Source organism: Pomacea canaliculata, linkage group LG8 (assembly GCF_003073045.1).
Source record: "Pomacea canaliculata isolate SZHN2017 linkage group LG8, ASM307304v1, whole genome shotgun sequence".
NCBI classification, from domain to species: Eukaryota; Metazoa; Mollusca; class Gastropoda; order Architaenioglossa; family Ampullariidae; genus Pomacea; species Pomacea canaliculata.
Genome location: NC_037597.1, coordinates 18,441,251 through 18,463,195, shown reverse-complemented (window position 1 = coordinate 18,463,195; position 21,945 = coordinate 18,441,251). Strand labels below are relative to the sequence as shown.

General features: G+C 39.4%; 1 protein-coding gene across 4 annotated transcripts; it reads left to right on the top strand.

Moving 5' to 3' along the window:
- The first annotated feature begins 976 nt into the window (after positions 1 to 976).
- On the top strand, positions 977 to 21,724 carry LOC112569733 (alpha-(1,6)-fucosyltransferase-like). 4 transcript variants are annotated; one of them, XM_025247598.1, is made up of 12 exons: positions 977 to 1,156; positions 3,802 to 3,847; positions 6,127 to 6,245; positions 13,089 to 13,295; positions 14,470 to 14,594; positions 15,209 to 15,434; positions 16,374 to 16,488; positions 17,656 to 17,893; positions 19,980 to 20,229; positions 20,423 to 20,599; positions 20,713 to 20,863; positions 21,319 to 21,724. In XM_025247598.1, the coding sequence occupies exons 4-12, from the start codon at positions 13,114 to 13,116 to the stop codon at positions 21,661 to 21,663; spliced, it is 1,809 nt and encodes a 602-aa protein (XP_025103383.1). In that variant the 5' UTR covers positions 977 to 1,156; positions 3,802 to 3,847; positions 6,127 to 6,245; positions 13,089 to 13,113; the 3' UTR covers positions 21,664 to 21,724. The 4 variants fall into 4 exon arrangements, with proteins under 4 accessions (XP_025103383.1, XP_025103385.1, XP_025103382.1 ...); XM_025247597.1 differs by lacking the exon at positions 977 to 1,156 and having other exon boundaries at positions 3,701 to 3,847; XM_025247600.1 differs by lacking the exons at positions 3,802 to 3,847; positions 6,127 to 6,245 and having other exon boundaries at positions 1,136 to 1,156.
- Positions 21,725 to 21,945: the final 221 nt, after the last annotated feature.

Below are 21,945 nucleotides of genomic sequence, written 5' to 3'. Positions count from 1 at the left end.
TCATATCTATATTGTATCCCTATACGTATCTCACTGTCCACTGGCTGTTATCTTTCATTTATCATTATTGGTCTGCGCAGAGAGTGAGATCTATCTTGTTCGTGATGCTCTGCGTTATAAGTTCACATTATTATTATCATCTCGCGAGCCGGAGAAAGATACCCTTCGAACAATCACGTCAAACCGTCGTCTGCTATGCGCTGCCTTTCTGTACGATGTACATCTCCTGTTGTATAATAATGCAAAATAATCGGATACTCGCACTCCTAAGGAGCATGCTCTTAGCGCTTAAGAACAAGAACGAAACATGGATAGCATTCGAGGGACAGGAAAACAAACAAATAATAGAACTACAAAAGAAAAAAAAAACAACCGTACCACGAACTTTTATCCCTGTCCATAAATACACGTCCATGACCGCACTAAACGGAGAATAAAACAAATCACTAAGAGGAACCAAACAACAAGAACAAGAGCTGAGATTAACATGGTATTGCAAAAAGAAGAGTGGGAAAAAGGACTAGCATTATAGGAAAGGGTGCGAAAAGTAATATGTTTACGGATGAGGTGCGTATGAAAAGAAGTAGAAACAGAAAAATTTCTTTCACTAACAGCAATAGGAAGTAGAAGAATAATTATTCGATGATATATATACCTTTGCCCATCTCACAAAGTAAATCATCTTTTCAGTTTTTGCGCTTCTCAGCTCTGTGTTGTGTGTCCACAATTACGTGTTTTGTTTTTTCACAGTTCACAGTAGCCATGACAAAATACAATTTTTAGTAAGTGACAGGATTTTCGTCTTGCAGATGTTCCTCGTTAACTGCTTCATACCAGGCATCTTGAATAAGTCTACCAGCCAGTTATATAGTGACCTAAATCTTATGAGCACTCGGTCATTCGTCCCTCGACGGTCGTTAAAGAGGATAGGGGTGGGGGAAGAGCACATGGATAAAGGCGACAGCTGACAAGACCCGGCGCCATTCACGCCTGTTTTGGACGATAGTGAGCTGGTCCTGCACAAGTCCACTACTTCACATTCTAAGCCAGTTCTTCCCGCGGCCACTTCAGCGTCGACCAACCTCCAAGGTACGTCAAAGGACAGTCTTCGACAAGATATGTGCTCAAACAGACCAGCTTACTCCACTTGACTGTTGTAAGTAGGGTTCCTGGTATCTTACGTGATCACCGCGCTTAATTCGTACAAAGACATTGGTTTTATGTTAAATAATTATTTGTAAGAGATCAGGGACTCTCCCTATCGACAAGCAGAGTCCACGTTTCACACCCTTAAAGTAGGATCTGTACTATAATAAGGACTTGTTTGTGGCTGCGCGAGACTCTGACCAGCCTATAGCCATTGCCGCTGTTGCTGTCGGCATCTTGATGCAGATGTTTGTCGTGGAACTGCTGTCTTTGGAGAGGATAACTGGGTGACTCCCAAATAATTAAAGCTATTTACCTCTTCGAGCCGTAGCCGGTTCATGTAGATCTTTGCCTTGGGGTTGTCGGTGACCATGACTTAATTTACTCTTGTCAGGGCTGGTATCGATTCTATAGGCACTTGAGCTGTCGCAGTTCTCGGTTAGTGCCTGTTATGTTCGATGTTGTCTGCAAAGCGTAGGTTGTAAATTGCCTTCCACCGATGAAAATGGAAGTGTGATGGTCGTGGAGGGTTTCATGTATGATATTTAACGTGTTCAACAGCATAGGTAATATATTATATAGGGGGTGCACCCTTGACGTACGCTTACTGTCGTGTGAAAGAACGCTCCTATTTTGTTATCAAGCAGTTCTGCTATTATATATACAGCCCTTCTAGCTATGACTTTGGACGAGACCTTCGATGTTGAATTTTCGCATCATATACCCCTCTTGCTAGACTCTGTCAAAAGTGTTTCTAAAATCTATGAAGTTGTAATGATGCTGGTGGTACATCTGAAAACAGGATGTGACAGTCGAAGATTTGCTCATTTAATTGTGTTCTTAAGTGGTCCAAATCAAGCCTGTTTTCTGCTATAGCAGTTCCTCGAGATGATGATGTAGTTCTGTACTACTTTCAGCAGGACTTTGCTTGGGCTGCTAATTATGCTTATGGTTTTGTAGTTCTAAAAATCGTTTTCTTTTTTAAGGGGTATGACTATGGTGACTGTGTCCATTTTTTGTATTTCCAGACTCTTTGGAACAATGCAGTGAGGGCCTTTGTTGTTTCTTTTCCAACTCTGTTTGAGCAGCTCAGCTGGGACGTTGTCAACGAAGATGACTCGATCGGTCCTACCTTCAGATTGCGTTTCTTTTTCACCTTTTTCCGGAGGTTTGGTAGGTTTGTAGGTATCACTGGTTCTAGATTGGTTGTTTTAAAAAGTGTTAGCTTTTGTCTTCAGCGGGAAGTTGTATAGACCTTTGCAATATTTAGTCAATCCGGTTGAGAACAGCAGTGCTTTCTGTGAGAAGGTGGCCAGTGCTGTCTTCGATGACCGATGTCTTGTGCTGATATGTCTTGGTGAGGGGCTTTAGTAGTTGATAGACATTTTTGCTTGCTGTCACCCTGTGCCATTCCTATACATTCATTCATTGGCTCTATATCCAGTCGTTCTATAGCTGCCTTTATCCTTTTTCAGATGGCACAATTAACTTCTTCATATTTTGGAAGCTGCTTCGGTTTGCTTTTCTATCATAGAGGCCATCTTTTGGTCACAGCTACAGATTTAGGATGTCGTTTGTGAAACAGGCCGGGTCGTTTCTGCTTCCTTCTACGCCGTATAGCACCGATCCTGGGCTGTTGACAGTCGAACCCTGATGTTTCCAGGGAGGGTGTCTACATTACAGCTCACCAAGATGAGTGCAGCAAATATACTTACAGCTGTACGTGGCTTTGAGCACGGACAGAGTTTTCTTCATCGATGATCTAAAAACTAGTTTCAAATCAGCGCAATTCATCATGACATTTCCCACGTTCACAGAGTCGAACGCTACAGGGAAGTAAGGGATGTCATCGAGTTTAAAAAAAAAAAAAATTACCGCACTGAGTTAGTCATAGAAACTTAACTATTAACCATTGATGCACGTTGGCTCATGGTTCACGTAGCCTATCGTGTTTAATTAGGAGCACGAACCTGCATAAATAAGTATTAGATCAAGCCTCAAAGATCGAGTGACATATATGCGATCTGCTGAGCGTTTCGTGTATTCGGTAACACGAAGAGACGTGTTCCTGGTCCATCTAGTCTTGAGATTGCATATATCGTGTAGTCATTGTCTCGAGATAAAGTGCAAAATGATTAGACGGTGACTGCCGACAAATACTTGCTCTCTCGACCCTCATTCCTAGGTCCGGAACTTAGAACAGCAGAAACACATGAAGACAAAAACACCAAAAAGCAAAATGCAAGGAATGTACTATATATGTGCGTGTGTGTGTGTGAGTGACAGAGAGCGTGTGTATGTGTGTGAAAAAGATGCTCTAATCATAGACTAATCATATATCCATGCTCTAATGCTTGTCCCCCATCCTAACCATCACAACCAATGCGACAGCGACTTAGAGTTTCCATTTCTTGTTTGCAAGGATCAAGATGTTTGACGTTATTAAAATATAAGGCATATATTTATTGATTTGTATTATTTTTACAGTTTATCAAATGACCCACCTACGTGGACACTGCCCACTTGCTAATCGTGAAGTAGTTACGAGTAATGTCCCTTGGTGTTATAAAGGGAAGTAATACTGTGGACATATTTTTTTCAGTCTGCAACGTTGTTTGGAAGTATAGACAGCAGACATTTCCCATTTGTTTTCAGGCGGAGCCTTTATGGCGATCAAGTAAACTTTTCGAGAATGCAGAAGGTACAGTTTACTATATTTTTTTATGTAAAAATGATCATCAGTGTTTATTTCTTTGAGCGAATTTCCTTATCAGTAATGTGGTAACAAAAAAATATCTCAAGTCGAATGTGCTTGTACCTGTATAGTTGACGATGTCTGGTGTCATGGTTCAAGTTAGATACCATGATCGGCAGATTCTTTTGTGGAAGTGAACTTTTGAAGAATCTTTTAATTATCGTAGAAACTTCTTAAATGTTATTTATTATTTTAGAAATAGTTGCTTTTAATTAGGTTTCAAAGAAATACAATGAAAATTTTCCTTCCATTTCCCTCCCCACAAAATAAATAATAATATTAGTTATAAATAAAATGGAAAAAGTAAGCTGCCTCTTCCAGAATTCTTAAGGATTTTTTTTATATAGTTGGAACCGTTAAAGGTAATTAAAGCTTTGAAACAACAAATTCACTTGAAGCTTTATCTGTAATCACCCTAATGAAAAGCATTAATTTAAAGTACAGTCAAAACATAAAAGGCTAAAACTGAGCTGATAATTTTGACATGTAAAGCAAAAATTTAGGCTGATGTTGGTAACTGATAGCATTGAGTGTTCTTGTCTATTCAGCAGTGTCCAACGCAATGGCAAGGAACAGAAATCTTCTGTGTGCCATTTTAAAAATTATAATAGAACAATTCAAGATCAGAAGGTTAAACCTTTGGCTATTGCTAATCTTTTTAAGTCACTTGCACAATCACAATTCATCTCTCTCTTTCTCTGTCTCTCTCACATACACAAACATCAGGGGTGGGAAAACTATGCCAAAATGTGAAATGCACTTGTTATCATATTTTTATTCAGCCTAGATTAACTTTGATTGAAATTTATTTATCAAATACAACAACATTAGAAACTGGGAGTCCATAACATTTTAACACAGACAAAGTACATAGATAGAAAATAGCATGGTTGACATGTCTGATATAGTCATTAGAGAGTATCAGTGGAGGCTGCCTCAAAAGAAAGGCTGATTTTAAAGTTTCATTGTGAGTAAATTCAAACAGCTTCACTTTACACAATAATGACGACTTCACTATGACCCTCTCCTGACCACGAGCATTCATAACGTGTGTATGTAATTTACTTTGTGTATGAGTGAGTATATGTTGTAGAAGTCAGCGTGTCTGTTATATGTGAAAACCCATATGGGTGCATAGCTGTTGATGATATAGTTTATGTATTATTTATGTCAAGCGCTGTGAGAAAATCTTTGGAAAGGCACTATATAAATCCTCATTATTATTATTAAAATTTGGTAAGTGAAGGCCATTATGTGCTCATTTGTTATCCATTCCATTATCGCTAGGTTTGGTGTGTAGTTCACCAGGCATGGGTTTTTTGTATTTTACGAGCCCACCGTATAGCTTTAGACATTTTTAGACTTGCCTGCAAAAAGAAATTTTCCTACCCCTTGCATTAGATGATGATGTGTATGTGTGTGCAGGTGCTTGCATGTGTGTGCAGGTGCTTGCATGTGTGTGCAGGTGCTTACATACATGTAAATTTTATTTGTGTTTCATGTTTGTTTGGGGTGAGTGTGTCACATTTGTAATGTGCATGGATCCATTGTGGAAATAGTACTATAAAAATTCTTTGTTATTATAATTACAAATACATGTATACATATTATAACAGATATATAAATATCTTTGTTTAGCTTCGGTGAAAACGAAATAGTTGTTACCTGTGCCAGACATAGAGTCTTGAAGGCCCTGAAAGAAAATACGTGAAAAAAAGGACTGAATGGAGTTAAATAATTATTGCATTCTGTTATGATGAACACATCAGAATTGTGTTTAAAAAAACCACAAGATGTCATACAAAACAATGCTGACATTAGTTTATCCTTATAGCTAATATGTTTGAACCGTAGTTTTTTAATTTTGATAAGTGGTGTAGTGTGAGCTTGTTTTCAGTCCTTTGGCAGAGTCCTTTCCATCTCTTAAAGGAGATGTTAAATCTGAAATGTATTAAATATATTATTGTTGACATAATTAAGCTATGGTGCTTTTATAAGTTTTAGCCATATAAGGCAAGGATCAGTTGCTTGTGTAACTGTTCCTGAGAAATAGATGTTTTTTCACATAAACAGAAGTGAACAATTTCTAAAGGGATTTACCTTCTAAATCAGAAATGTTCTGCTGTCCCATGCCATTTGTATTTAGCTAAGAATATTTTTTCTTCATTAAAGCAAGTTTTATCGAAATGGTGCTGTTTTAAAATATTTGATGCCGTGTATTGCAGGCCTAGCTGCAGGGCCCACATCCTTCCATAGAGGTAAAGCCTTTGCTGGTATTAAGATGCTGTTAAGAACACATAACTCAGATACTGTTCAGTAAACCTAAACCACATTATTTTTAGTGGTAAGTATTTTCTCATTGTTACCTTTGATACTCTTGAATTTTTTTAATTTGGATATTGTAGCTTGTATACAATTATTTTCTTTGGAATATAATTTTGGTTTCAGTAATTGTGAACCTGTTGCAGGAAGAGCTTCATTAATGACTTGATGCCAATTAAAATTAAGCATAGAGTAAAGGTTTGTTAGTAGAACCATAGTATTAATGGCTTGATGACCTACAGTGACCTGTATCACAACTATAGTTGTAGTGGGACTCTACACTAACAGAATAGTTGTCAGAATTGTGCAGTAAATAGTCTGGGGTCCTGTTAGTTAAAGCACAGAAAGCACATGTCATGAACAGAACCACCTTGCAACACATTTCTGCAGTTTTGAGACGGATTTGTAAGATTGTGGTAAGCAGTAAATGCTGCCATTTTTTTTTCTTGTGGATTTGGGGCTTTATTGTCAGACTGAAGGATGCATGTTTGTTCAGAGCTTGATGAGTATGACTCTACATGCAAGACACTCTGCATTCTCTGTGAGTTCTCTATGAAGCTAACATTAGTATTAACAAGATGTAGGTTGCTTAAGCATTTTATTACCTCCTTTCCATTAATTAAATATGCTATAATTTACAGGCACAGGAACTTTGTAAATATACAGGCTTTTTTTTTAAATAAAGAGAGAAGTATGAATGATTATACAGCTCTTGCATCCTGAGGGTCTGTTGTTCATGATACATTTAGCAGAAATATTCTCATATTAGAGCAAAAGTACATATTAGGATATATAACTAAGGTTCCTTTGTTTTATGTTTCTGTAGAATTTACTACTTGGACTCAGAAGCTCTTTAGCATTTAGTTTCAGCTGTTCTTAAATAGGAAGGTGGGATTAACAGTGTCTTCTTGAAATACTTCAAAGCCTGGCTGTCAAATATGACTGGAGGTGTCAGTTAAGTACATCAAAACTTCTGCTTCAGTAGAGGTGATTTTTATGAAAACGTGAACAAACAGGCAAACATAACATAAGTATAATTTTTTTCTTCTGGCTGTAAATTATACACCAGACGGAATCGGTAGTGCACTGTGAAATTGAAAGATTGGTGGTGTGTTGGTTCACCACAAAGCTTTTCAGGGCCAGCTGTCACTCCTGTTAAGCTTACATATGGCACATCAAGTTGCAGGTAATAAGCGCTCTGCATACAATTGATAATGAAGGTGAGCTTATAGATTCATATAGATTTACTTGGTTGATGCAGCAGTGATTTATGCAAGTTTCGTGAGTTCTAATACAATTACTATTGTTATGGGTGTAACCGAATGGTGGGGGTGTAGTGGCGAGGTGTAAACTTCCTCCCACGTTCTCAATCAGACGCAGGACTAGCGCCAGCAAAATATCGCGTCCTTAATTCTCGACGGCTTCACCAGCACTTTCCCCTCATATTTTGTCTCTGTCCACGTCAAAATAGTTTTTAACGTCATTACATCTGTGACGTCTGTCATCTCTTCTCAGCTCTACTGATCACCCCCGGACTACCGCCCCTCATCATGGAAGTGCCTACAGCCGTCCTCCATCCACTACATTCTGGCTTTGTTAATCAGACAAATATGAATAACTTTTGACCAGGTCTTTGACATTTTTATATAACCGCCAGCTAAAACCTTTGCCAATATTTCCTTCATGTTTGTCTGGTTAAGAACGGTTATAACAGACAATATTTGACAGTGTATGTTAGATCTGCATTTTTTGCTGTTCCTCCGGTCGGTTAAAAGCGCAAGATGTGCAAGAGCCGCGTTGGCACCAGCAGGAATTGGCCACAGGTTGCCGTGCAAGAACTTAGCAGGCCCTGCAGAACTTCGCTGTGTATATTATGGTTAGCAGTTCTGAAGGACCCTCTCACAGGCTTGGCCATTGTTCAGCGTTGCCATGTGTGCTGCGCTTTCCTGGGCTACTCGGACGTTGCGTATTGATGAGCATATTCAGCTTCTGTGCGGACTGTTTTATTTAGTGCCTGCACAGTTCACTGCCGAAAGAAATACTTTAGCGATGCACGCATCCCACAATCAGAGATAGCGCGAGAACGCGCACACGCATGGTGCACGTGCAGCGCGTTAATTGTCTGATGTCAGCAGCATACTTCAAAACGGCGCCCCCTTCCCCTCAAAAAAAGATTTTAATGAATACCGAATAGAAGGTTCTTTGGGATTGTCTGCCTCTGCCGCTGATTGGCAGGAGATTTTAGGTACCATGGCTTTATACGAAGGCAGGTGTGGTAAGAAATCGCGCGTTTAAACTGGGAGAGCTTGGGTGTACAGGTAGCGGGCTGCTCGCTCTTTTTTTAACCCCCATTTGGCTGCTGCTTAAGACCGGATGAAGCCAGCCTTTGTGATCTTATTTAATTGAGCGAAAGCGTTTTTTCTTTAAACCATAAAGATAAGTGCGTGCAAAGCTAAGAAGCGCTGAACGTTGGCCTTTTTAATCAGACATGATTGCCTTGCTTGCAGCGGGTCAACAGGACTGATTTCAGTGAAAAGGCGTCTTCAGTGAAACCGCAGGTTTAGACTTTGTTGACTACAACCAACATACGTTTGTGCCCTTTTGAAATGTGTCCGTGTTTAAAAAAAAAAAAAAAGAATAGTCCGTAGCCTGGCGCTTAGTTCACTTGACTAAGAAGAATGTTGCAGGTATGAATGCTTTTCGGGCCTCGGGCTGGAAAACTTCCCCGGAGACCCTGCCTCCCACCCCGACACACCCAACACACCCAACGCCTCCACGCGGCAGTTTTCTAGCAGAAGTGGGTAAAGGGTTGTTCTCGGCCTTCCCCGTCGTGAATTTAATGGTCACTAGGCTATAGGACTTTTAACCTAGATCTTTCCATACATGCGTATTCTGTGAGCTCTGTAACAAGGTTGTGGAATCGAGGTTTGTTCTGGACAGTGAATGCGAAGCTGCCTGCGAGGCGCACACAAGGGTAGGGTTAGTAGTCTTCGCCGCCCATATGTCGTGCCCTAAATATGATGAGCCACTAAAGCAGGGGTGGGCAATTAATTTTCCCAAGGCTGGGTTCTTTAATATAGTTAAAAGTTTTACGCGCTTTCCCTGAAACAGCCTCATTTTGTTTGTCCAACTGTTTCCCTCGTGTTTTGTGCTGTATTTTTAAGGAATGAGTGTTGCTTTCAGCGAATTGGCCACCAAAGCATTGAACGTATTTATAATTTAAAGCGAGCATATATATATCCCACATTATTTTACATAAGCCCAGAGGGCTCAAATATAAAAGCTTTTTTAAAACCAGATGTTGCGTAGAGCAATACTAGGCTATTAATAATAACAACAACAACAACAACAACAACAACAACAACAACAACAAAACGATCAGAATGTGTGACGAAAGAGAAGCATTGTGGGAACTGGTTTTAGGAGTACAGTATGCGTTTTCACTGCACATTTAAAGGATTCAGTAGTGGGTAGGTTAATGCTAAGTTCTCTTGTGTGGCGTCACTAACAAAAAAAGATGTTTCTGGAGAGTTTTCGAAACTGCCTTTCTTGTGTTTTAAAAGACGTTGGTTTGACAAACACATTTGCAAAACTATTTTTTCTTTGTATGACATAGCTGTAACATTTCAGTGCCCTTCAAACATAAACACCCGTGCTTGCCATACTGTCATTCGGCTATGATGCCTTTAATCACTGGCAACATTTAATAAATGAATTGCATCTAGCATACGAGTACTATAAGATTTGAGTTGAACGCTGATTCGTCTGAATCGGACGTGATTTTACGTGGTCCCATATGCAAAATGTACAAACTAATCTTTTTTTCTACAGCAGCAATGAGGTGAATAGGTTTTCACCCCAGCCGAGAAGTGTTGGTAGAGGTGAAGAACTTGTTTGAGAAAATGGCGTTACGGGAGCACGGTTGCCAAAGAAACAATTCAGTACCTAAAGAGTGACAGGTGTCTGTTTGCACTGGGCGTTTTTGACAGCGTGCAAGATGGTGTGCGTTCAACACATGAACAGCTTGAGATTTCTCAGGACTTGGGCAGCGATGTTAGGGAAACATCAGTGCTGTCAGGGCGTACCAACTTCAGCGGGCTGATAAGACCCTGTCTAACTTCGTGAAATCTGGATCGTGTACCTGTCATTGCCAGAAAGATTACCCCACCCCACCGCCACGTTAAAGAAGTTTGAGTTCAGTATTGTTCCATCTTTCAAAAATCATGCGGGGGAGGGGGAGAAACCCTGTTCGTTAATCCAAAGTTGATCGAATTGTTTAAAAGAACGCTTTATAGAGTTGTGTAACAGTTTTTTTAGGGTGAATGAATTCACTTTGCTGTAATTATTATAGTGCTTGTACAATGCGTTTCCCATCCATAAAATGCAATAAGGTTTTAGATGCCCTGATAAACTTAATTGTTGGTAGCTTTGAGACTATCGGTTAAAAAAAATAGTTTTTTTTTTAAAGACCATGTATTAACACATTGAAGGCTTCATTAACCAGTCACAAAATGTACACATCGAGGTACATTTACTAACATTATCCTGATCTTTATCCTTCATTTAATGACAACTGCTTATTTTGTTTTCAGACTCTAGCCCTAACCCTCGACGCTAAATCGTTTATGTTTTTCAGATCCGTATGGTATTTTTTTTCCCCAGGGAATTACCTTACGTGAACTAGGCACGCTTCTAGGCGATGGGAAGTACTGCTAGTGCACACATAATGCAGCCGCACGCACATTGTGTGACCAGCAGTATTTGCTGTGTGACTAATGCGTTACTTGGAGGATGCGGATAGCCGAGTGGATAGAGCTTTGGCATCTGAACTAAGATGGGCAGCACCATCACGTAAATATGGCCCCCCCCCCCCAAAATAGTGAGGTCTCATACACCTCACTTTTCAACGACCAAAAAAAAAAAAATTAGGTTGGTGGTTCCTGAAGGCCTAATTTTAATCGATGCAAAAAGAAAAAAAAAAGAGAAAAAAAAACCGTAACCACATCACTCTATCCTTTACAGGAAGTTCATTTAACGACACACAGTTTCAAGTCCCTTCCCCTCTGTTCAGGAGGGCATATCTGGAATATGGAAGGACCCTAACTGAGCGGAAGTCGTCGAACGTGGAGCGGAGCATGCATGTTACCGATAACGAATTTATTATATGACAAAACACTGGGAAAGGGATTCATCTGGAAGGGACTTGATCAACTAACGTAACTGTCCCCAGTTCGAAACCACTCGCTCACCCATCCACGCACACGGGCTTAGGGGTAGAGGACAAAGAACAAAGAACGAAGAACATTGCTGATATCAAACTATTCACACTACATTGCAGACCACACATTTCCAGATATTTCGTTGCGTGGAGACAACCTTATGCACGTGCGCACCCTCTTCCAGGGCTATGCACGTAGCCCCGCACACGCCCCAAACTGCGCACGAGCCCCGCTGGCCAGCCATGGCCGCCACAAAGCATGGCCGTCAGTGCGAGAGGCGCAGCGTGTTGGAGTGAGGCGCCCTCTGTTGATCAAGGACTGGTCGCCGGGCTACTGGCGGTGACGGCGGGACCTCACCGTGCACCGCACGTGCGCCTCTAGGCTTCACAGGCGCGCGGCGACCGAGTGTCTTGTTTGCGAGGATGAAATAGAAAAAAACAACTACAGCTTGACGGCCATTTGAACGACGAGCACGGGGGGTGGGTTGGGATGGGGGATGGGATGAAAGGCTACGTCTGCAACACCAGAGACCACCCCTAGGAGCGCAATCTGTTGCCTGTGGTTGGCAGTGGTGGTGGTGGTGGTGGCTTTGTTGTTCCGCATCGATTCCCAGGCGTCCAGGACTAGGGCGGCGTGCATGGCGCGAACAGACGACGTGGTTGACTGTGGTTTGCTGCCATCATCATCCAGCGGGGCGCACGTTCTTCAGCCAGCCCTCGCCTTGTTTCCTCGTGATAGTGTTTTCTCTCCCGTTCAACGTCATGCTGCATCGTGAGGACTGCATGTTTACCGGATGCACAGAGGAAGAGGTGATGGGGCTAAAATTAAACTGCTCTCATTTGTTAAAACTGCCAAGTTCAGTTTCATCAGCATCGTCTGCAACCTGCGTTTAAGTTTGGAGTCTGGTGCTAGCTAGCGTACATATGAGGTTGTGGGAATCTTATCAACTTGGTTGATGCAGTTGCAGATGTTAATGGAGATAGATATAGGGTTGAAAGGATGGTGGTGGTGGTGGAGCCTGTTGATCTATGCAGCACAGATCAATATTGTCTTTTAGCAAGTTTGAAATTTGGTATGGAGGACATGCTATAACATGATCTGGAACAAACTATTTTTAATTTCAGTACTGTTGAGTAATGGCTTATGTTTTTGTTGTTGGGTCATCATGTCTTCTTATTCGTCTTGTTTTGTTGCTTTAGAGTGGGATTTATTTGGTAACATCTATAACTTGTTTCAAACTTATTTTGTGGTTTGTTTATAATGTAACAATTTTATTTAGGGGTAAGATATTGCATGTTGTGAAGAAGCAGTGTGATAGCTATCTTGTATGCTATGAAAATTATTGTGATGACAATCTGAAAAACATTATTTGATGTTAAAAGGTTAGGATATTAGTGCAATTAAATTGAAGTGCATCACCATTGATAAATTTAAAGTTTTGATGCTTTTACTATTGATATTGAGTATTTTGTAGGTTGTTATAAGCTACAGAGGGTTCACTTTTGTTGCTATGAATTTTTGAAAATGTTTCTTTATGAAGATGTTCAGTAATGAGTGGACATAATGCTAACAAAAATGTTTTCTAGGACCCCAAGAAGTGCACTATGAGTAATCAATATATGGTAGGTTCACTCTGATGATTTTAGGTGACACGCATATAAGTTGCGAAAGATGAAGAGCTGGAAAGTGATTGCAGCGCTGCTACTTATGTGGGTGGTGGTGATGGTGTACATGACCACAAGCCTGATGGGGGGTGGAGAGGGAACAGCTCACATTGAACGACAACTGCGCCATGCAATGGAAGAACTAGATATGCTTCATGCCCAGAACAAAGAGCTACAACAGCTTGCCAAGTAAGCAGCAGATAGGAGATATAACAACAAATGTTATATAATTTGTCCTTTTAAAAACCCTTTATTTAGAGAGTGCATTGCCTCCTGTTGTCTCTAACCCTTAGTCTCTGGAGTCATCACCATTAAATCTACAGTGATTGCCCTTTCCTGCTGGAATGTTGTGAATATTTGCATTGTTCTTTGTTCTATATCTTTGTGACTATTTTGTGATCTTGTTCAGGGCAATGAGTTGGCCCTTGGCTGAGATATTGCACTATATAAATTCTCACTTATTATTATTACTTGCAGAATAGAATAGTTGTAAATTTGTATAAAAGCACCATAAATTTTGACGTGACCCTTATATTCTATTATTATTCTACTATATTTAAAAAAAGGTATAGGCAGTCTCCTAAGCTTTTGTTGATCGGGGAGTGAGGTGTTACTGGGGTCAGCTTTTTATGAGAATGGTGTCAGTCTTTTCTCCCTCGCTGCCTTTCCACAACTCTCTAGAGTCAGGTACCCACTCCACAGTTGGATCAGCTGGGTGGAGGTATGCTGCAGTGTGGAACAAGGATCAATCCAGTGCACAGTTATATTTTGACAAGATCCTGAAAAAGTGTGATGTCAGTTGCCACATGCATGATGTGTAGTGTTCTTGTACATAAACTGTTTTGAAAGATATAATATTGATATATGCATGATTTGTATAGGGCATACTCATGCTTGTAAGGAGAATGCTTACATTGTACACAAAAATGAGACATGAACAACATATGAAGGAAGGGAAGAATGAGCAACAGTACTGATAACTAATAAAAGACAAATATAGAAAACACAAAGAGGAATTGGGTAACAAGAACCAAGTGTAGAGATTCAGCAGAGGAAGACAAGAAGGAAAGTAGCAATAAATGGAAAGGGAATAGGGAGAAGGAGTATCATTGTATGGACTTTTCTTAGGAGTAATGCTGGAGGAAGAGGTGTGTTCAACATTGTGTGGACTTGGATTACAGACGTGTGGCTCACTAGCAGCAGCTATAAATAAGGTGGACAAGGAGGTCTGCTTTTAAGAATCTTGTATTGATGTGACATAATAGAAAACTTGATGCTTGTTACCATTCTGATGTTAAATATAGCAATGCTATTGATTTCCTTTTAGTAATTTATGAATGAAAATTATTTTTTTTATGCACAGACTTGTGCAGGGGGTGGGAAAAGAGGATCAAGAGGCTCACATTCAGAAACTACAGGAGCGCCTTCAGAAAGCAACCAGTGATCTAGAAAGACTGGGCATCAAAAAAACTGAGCAGAGATTAGCAGGTTAGAGAAAATAAATACAAATTTGGTTTACATATTGCATACAAAGTGATTTAAGTACAGCTTTCCTCATTATCCATCTCTTTTCTGTTATTGTCCTGAGAAACCTTCCCCTTGTCCTCATGATACAAAAAATGTGTCACCACATGTGTTCTTCCACCCTGTTGTATGTAATTAGAACTTTAAGACATAAGACAGATTTTGACATCTATTGACCATGACAAGCTAAGACATTCACTGAACATGTAAGACACATTGCAATTTCCCCCTCTCTCTTTTTATATACTGATGACAGATTCTGATCATTTGTTCAAATCTAAATCCCTTGTGACAATAAAAGTTCAGCAGTAACATTAAGGAAAAGTCTAGACCAAAATGTTGTCTTGAGCCTAGTGCGAAAAGCACTTTTGTTCCATTAATATATAGACTGTTGTGTAATTATTGTATATCCTGTTTCTCTGATATCTCATCAAACATTTGTGTTGAAGGATGATCAGATAACAGTGTAGGGCTGTACGGTTTTGAAGCAGTTTGACTTTCTGTGTTCAGTTGCTAAGTGTCATGTATAGATGTAAATATCTTGTAATGTATAATGATGTGAGATGAATAATTTTCAGATTACACTGGCATAGAAACAAAAGAAAGATCAGAGGCTTCACAACAAAGTCATCATTGCCCAACACTTGAGCGAGAAACAGCTAGACGAAAAGTTGAAAATACAGCAAGAGAACTCTGGTATTATATTAATGCTAAGATGAATGATTTGAGTACAATGGCATTGGAAAGCTCATCTGTCAAGAATCTTGTCCAAGAAATGCAGAAATCACTTGCAGGCTATCAAAGGTAATTTACTTTTGGTAGTATATGTAGAGGGCCGGTAGACCAGCGCTAGTTAGGAAGAAAATGCTGATGCATGCGAGTAAAGAAAAGTTACAATTGTGAAAGACCGTGCAAAATAGATCTGCTGATGCATGCGAGAATAGTGCTGATGCATATGTAAAAGACCGCACAAAGTGACCCACCCGAAGAGGTATATAAGAGCAGAGCTCAGACGAAATGACAGGGGAGAAAACTGAGAAGAGAAGGCGCAAGACAAATGAAGCAGCGGTGACTGTTGTTCTAGCCTGCATTAAAGAGTTGTGCAACTGCTTACAGGTTCCTGCCTTTCTGGTTTGAGTGTTCGACTGTTGTGGTCACTGTACAAACCCCCCACCACTCGGTTACATATTTTATAGTAGTTCAGTTATCTATACACAGAGTTCTGATCCATAATGCCATGGTCAACATGTTGGTCACCTAATTCACTAAGCATGACTTGACTTCACTAGATTGGAAAGAACTAGAACTCTCTTTACACAGTCAAAAAGCAAAGAAATTGAGATCTTCAGCCTCAGTTTGATGACTGGAACGTAATTTGATTGTTGAATGAGTTAACCATTGTAAGCCTATGGCACAACATAGCATAGCACCAGCCCTGGGTAGCATGTTCCTGATCTTGATATGATATGTTGATGATTACACACTGATATCATGCATAAATGCCTCACATTAATGCAAGTCCATTGTCATTGTTATGCTGATAATGATTTGTGGGTTTCCTTCTCTGATGGTGGTGACACATTTGTCTCATGTTAAGGATGATGCTAGTTGCATCATGACTGATGTCTGGCTCAGATGTGTTGATGGAATCTGTAGGTATACATACACTTTTATTTCGTGCTAGGTGAAATATTAAGCAGAATTTATTCATGAGTAATGACGTCTGGGTTTTTGTCGTTACAGTGTGATGGTTGATGATTTTCACTCGTTACAACTTGTTGATGGAGATGAGGACTGGCGAATTTCTGAGTCTAGAAAACTTGGTGACTTGGTGCAGAAACGCCTCCATTTTTTACAGGTGAGGAAGCATTATTAATGTAATAATTATTCACGTGATAGTTATTGTGGTGATATAATAATTAAATTTGCAATGTGCATTTCCCTCTTTGGATGTAAGCTCAATATGCTGCTCATGAAAGACTACAAACAAATGAACATTCAACCATGTAAGAAACATAAGCATTAGCAAACAGATGACACCATGACAAAAACATAAACTAAGTGCATGGATGAATAACTGGCAAATTGTATAAATATAATCAAGGATAAATGTGTAATATTTGAATGCAAAACTTACAAATAAAATGCACTGGATATTTGGAAGGGTATAATTTTAAGAAAGTCTTATCTTATTTTTAAAATATGAGAATAGTTCTAATAATGCATTAGCACTTCAGCTCTAGCTAGTGTCTAAAGATGACATGATGCAAGCTTACTGCTTCTTGCACAAAACTTTATGAATGTGGCCAGCAGTGCAAATGTTTCCAAATAACATTATTACTTCATTGATTTTATCCAGCACTAAGCTATATAACTTTGGTTCTTTGCGCTTTCATAAGCTTTATTTAGCAGGGTTTGATTGAGGTTTTTTTTCTTTAATTCCTGCTTTTCTTATTTTAGGCTGGCATTCAAGATTTGTCTTGTGCATAATCTAGCCTATGACAATCAGGAAGATTGTTGGTGATAATATGCAGCCCCAAGTCCCATCAACATAGAACAATTTACCCGTCAGCCATCGTCATGTTGATTCTTTAACCACCTTAAAGTCTATATGTAGACATACTTTTTACAAAATCAGTGACTTCACCCATGTCCTGATCACATGCTGGTGTGATGTGTGTCTGTTGTATAAGTACAGTGTGTATGGCTGTTAGTGTTTAATTTAATTTAGAATTGGCCTCTTTGTAATATTCTTATTTGTGAAGTGCTCTGAGCATATTTATTTTGGAAAAGAGCTATATAAATGCTCATTATATATATATACGCTCATCCTGTTTCCTGATGACAAGAGATGGGTGCCTGCTCTTTTCCTTCATCTTATCAAACATTCCATGAACAGATGCACAGTTCAAACCATTTAGATAAAAGGGTGGCTGTAAATTAACCCTGATTATTGCTTATATGAAAGAAAATGGCTTCTGATGTCATTCTCTGCAGCATTTGAAGTGTTACCATTCTGTTTTAGAATCCAGCAGAATGCAGAAAAGCTAGGGTGGTAGTGTGCGATCTAAAGAAAGGCTGTGGATTTGGATGCCAGGTGCATCATGCAGCATACTGCCTGCTAGTTGCATATGCTACAGAACGCACTCTGGTGCTGGATTCAGAAGGCTGGAGGTATGCAGGTGGTGGAGGCTGGGAGTCGATGTTTCAGCCACTGTCTGACACTTGTACAGATGCTTCAGGACAAAGTGTACATTGGGCAGGTATGTTCATGATGATCGTTGTATGAAGCTAATCTAATCTTATTTTGGCATTTTAATTTTTTTTAGGTGGGATTTAAAAAAAAAATTTGGAGACAAGAAGCAGATTATTCACATATTTCTTTTTTCAACTTACCCTCTAACGTATCATAGGAGTTTGCTATCAATGACAATATCAGCCATAGAGTTGCCTTCACCAAAAATCCAAAGGAAAGCAAGGTGCAGCCTACCTGGTTGGTAACCTCCCCAAGGCTGATGACCAGATTTATGGCTTGCAGTCATTCAGTGACTCTGCTATTGTATCATCATCTTTGTTTTCATGGATCTATTTTAGAAATACTCATTGTGAGATGTCATTTTAAGTTTAAAGGAGGACTTCAGTAATAATACTGTCCCTTGTTTTAGACAAGTTTGTAATCTCACCCAACAAGTGACATATTTAAAGTTGGAGTTCATGTTTGGTTTGGATTTAATGGGATGTTGTCTTAAGATAGTAACATTTTGCAGTCTAACAGAAAGTAATAATGGTCATAATTCTTGCATTGTGCCATGTCCTAGCTAGAAGTTATTCACTGTGCACAGCACAGATACATGCAACCACAAACAAGGGAGTTCATTTGCTGAGTATTTCTGGAAAAGCATAGGTGATACTGACAATTCCTTCCAGATTGTTTCTCCTCACCCAACTCCAGCAAGTAAGCAGACAACCCTTACAGTGAGACTAAACACTGGATTTCTGACAAGACCTTAATTTTACAATGGAAAAAGACTTTTTTGGATGCAGTGATTAGTGCTGGAACAGGGGACTATGCACAATCAGTTCAATCTTTGGGCTTTCTCTTTACTGGTTAGCAAAGGGTAACACACCTTGACAATTTAATTTTTAGGAGAGCTATGGGTTGGTCATGTTTGACTCTTCCTGACTGGACCTTGCACACATACCAGGAGCATGCTTGGGTCCAAATGAGCTTTTCACCTTGTTCTGGTGGGCAGAACTTACAGCTATTTTCTTCTGCCTTTTTCTTTTTTTGCCCAGAGGTCTGTTAAACAAATGGACAGACATTTGATCTCCTAGGCAATTTGCCAGATTTACTCTCAGAGGCTGTTTTAGGCCTTAGACCACCTACTGTTCTCAATTCTCCTATGGTCACATCATGGGATTAAATTAAAGAAGAATTTACATAAAAAAAATTAATTCTTTCTTTGATACTTAACAAGTGACATGGTTTCCAAGGATTTCCTCGTCCCTGCTGCTTTGGCTGTTAGGTCAAAGCATAGAATTGTTCATCAGATGACAGAGGGGTTCTTTTAAGGGTACACTGGGTGAGTCTTCAAAGGGAGGTAATGAGCCAGGGAGGATACATGTTGCTTTCTTTTGGGTGAGTTTTTAACTTCGTGCTAATTCAGTAATTCCTATGGCCATGTCAGTGGGCAAGTTCCAAAGAAAGGAAATGTAAGATTTTAATTTCTCTGTTTACTAATGTGCTTATTTAATTTTTTGATGTTTAAAGTCACCTATGTTAAACATACAATGATAAATCAGTGGTTATCTACAAGTGTAATCAAGCCATGCAAAATGCATATAACATGCCGACATTATCAACATAGCATTTTGCAGATCAGATTTCACTCCAAGACTCACCACTACTGTCACTTCAAAAGCATATAACAAGCAGTTTTCAGTTGGTATACTGTACATCTTAAGACCTATTTTTTTAAAGCATCACAAATTTTGTCTACCCGTTAATGTATACCACCAGTTGTTTTTTGTTTTAATTTTTTTTGTCCAGCTAGAAGTTTGACTCCTAGAGGGATCACCAGTGTGTTCCTGAAATGAGACCTATAAAGACAAATGCATACTTATGAGGATATGTACTCTTCTTTACTACCCCAACAAGACTAAATATTATAGCTTATAGAGGAGAGAGTAAGAGGTGGTAGATAAGGGCTGAAGACACATTCTAGCGTAAGATGTGCATTAAAATAAGCAATCAGCTTTCTTAGGGAAGGAAAACCCTCCCTCCCTTATACACTGCCATTTGGAGAAATGTTGCATATGACTTTTTATGGTTGGTATGCTTGTTTGCAGCATCTTCCCAAGGCAGTTCTCCAGTAAGAGTTGTACACTTGCCTATTGTGGATGCTCTGCATCCTAGGCCAGACTTTTTACCTCTGGCCATCCCTGAGGATCTAGCACCTCAGCTTAAGACTTTCCATGGCGACCCTCCTGTATGGTGGATTGGTCAGCTGTTGCGATACCTTATGCGGCCACAGAAACATCTTCAAGAGGACTTTGATCAGTCAGCAAAAAAGATGGGATTTCAGAAGCCAATAGTAGGGTGAGTTAATAGTGCCCTTCCCTTAGAGCTGTACATTAGAGACCACAGTGTTAATGTGCATAAAATCAGAGAGTGCTTACATCTGAAGGTTACTTGATCAAAATGAAATTAAACTTATGGCAAAAATTTCTCCTCCAAGTCCTGATTTATAAACCAGGGAGACAAGCTTATGAGAGAATGATGTTTGTTTCAGAGTCCATATTCGACGTACAGACAAAGTAGGAGTAGAAGCAGCTTTTCACAGTCTAGAAGAATACATGCGGCATGTGGAGGATTACTACCAGCAGCTGGAACACCGCACTGGACCTGTTACACGACGTGTATATTTAGCTACTGATGATCCAGGTGTTCTGAAGGAAGCTAGAGAAAAGTAAATTTTTATTCATCCCTCCCTAGTGTCTAAATTTTCATCTCCATTTTTAAAGATGAAAAAGACCATATAATCTGTATATAGAAACAATGTGTTTTGGATTTTATTTTCAGATATGGGAACTACAATTTTGTAAGTGACAATGACATATCTCGGACAGCATCACTGGGATCTCGCTATAGTCAGAGTTCGTTGAGGGGGATCATTCTGGACATGCATTTCTTATCCTCAACTGATTACCTTGTGTGCACATTTTCTTCACAGGTATATGCTAACTCAATGTACAGTTATCAGTAAAGTCTGCCTCAAAACATCATTTAGATGTTACAATGCTATATCTTGAATAAACCATCTATACATTAGTTTGTTTTCAAGCAATAATCACTATAACTTAATTCTAGTTTGTTTTTTTTCTCCTTAATGTCTGGAATGAAAGTTTGTTATTTCAAGGAATGAAAAACTTGTAAAGATTGCATTTAAATAATTTTATTTTTGAATATTTTTAGTGTTTTCTTTTGTAAATATGCATAGCATAAGTACATACCTGTAACTTAAATTTTCATATCGCATTTCATGTAACATGTGGTCCTCTAAAAACATCCCCATGTAAACAAACAAGTTAGCCTTTCATAACAGTGGTAATTAAAAAGCTTATGTGTGAGAGTCAGAGAAAATAAGAAATACTTTTTTGGTTTTACAGTATTGTTTACTTTTGACAGGTGTGTCGTGTGGCATATGAGTTAATGCAGACCCTGCATGGTGATGCGTCAACCTTCTTCAGATCTTTAGATGATTCATTCTACTTTGGTGGCCAGAATGCTCATAACATGCGGGCTGTAGAAAATCACAAAGCTTCTCGTCATGAAGAGTTGTCCATGCAAGTAGGCGACTTGTTAGGAATAGCAGGAAACCATTGGGATGGATTTTCTCAAGGAACTAACCGCCGTTCTGGACAATCAGGACTGTACCCATCCTACAAGGTGGTGAATGACATTGTGGCAGTGAAGATGCCACTTTATGTTGATGTGAAAGAGGATGATAAGGAAGATAGAACTATGCGGTGATAAATGTTGTGCTCATTTTTTAAGGGTGTTTGGGGGGAAAATAAAACATGTTGTGACAAAATGTGTTCCTTTGATATGTTAAAGTTAATTTGGTAGTGGATTCAAAGGCTTGTTTCTTGCTAAAGGAAATAAGCTGTTTACTCCTGTCACAGGATTTGGTATCTTGCTGTTGAAACATAGTCATCTTAATTTCACATTTAGATGGCATTACACAAAGGGTCCTATAGCTTGGAAGTTATAGAGGTAGGGAACATGTTACCTTTTGTGACAAATTGGGTACCC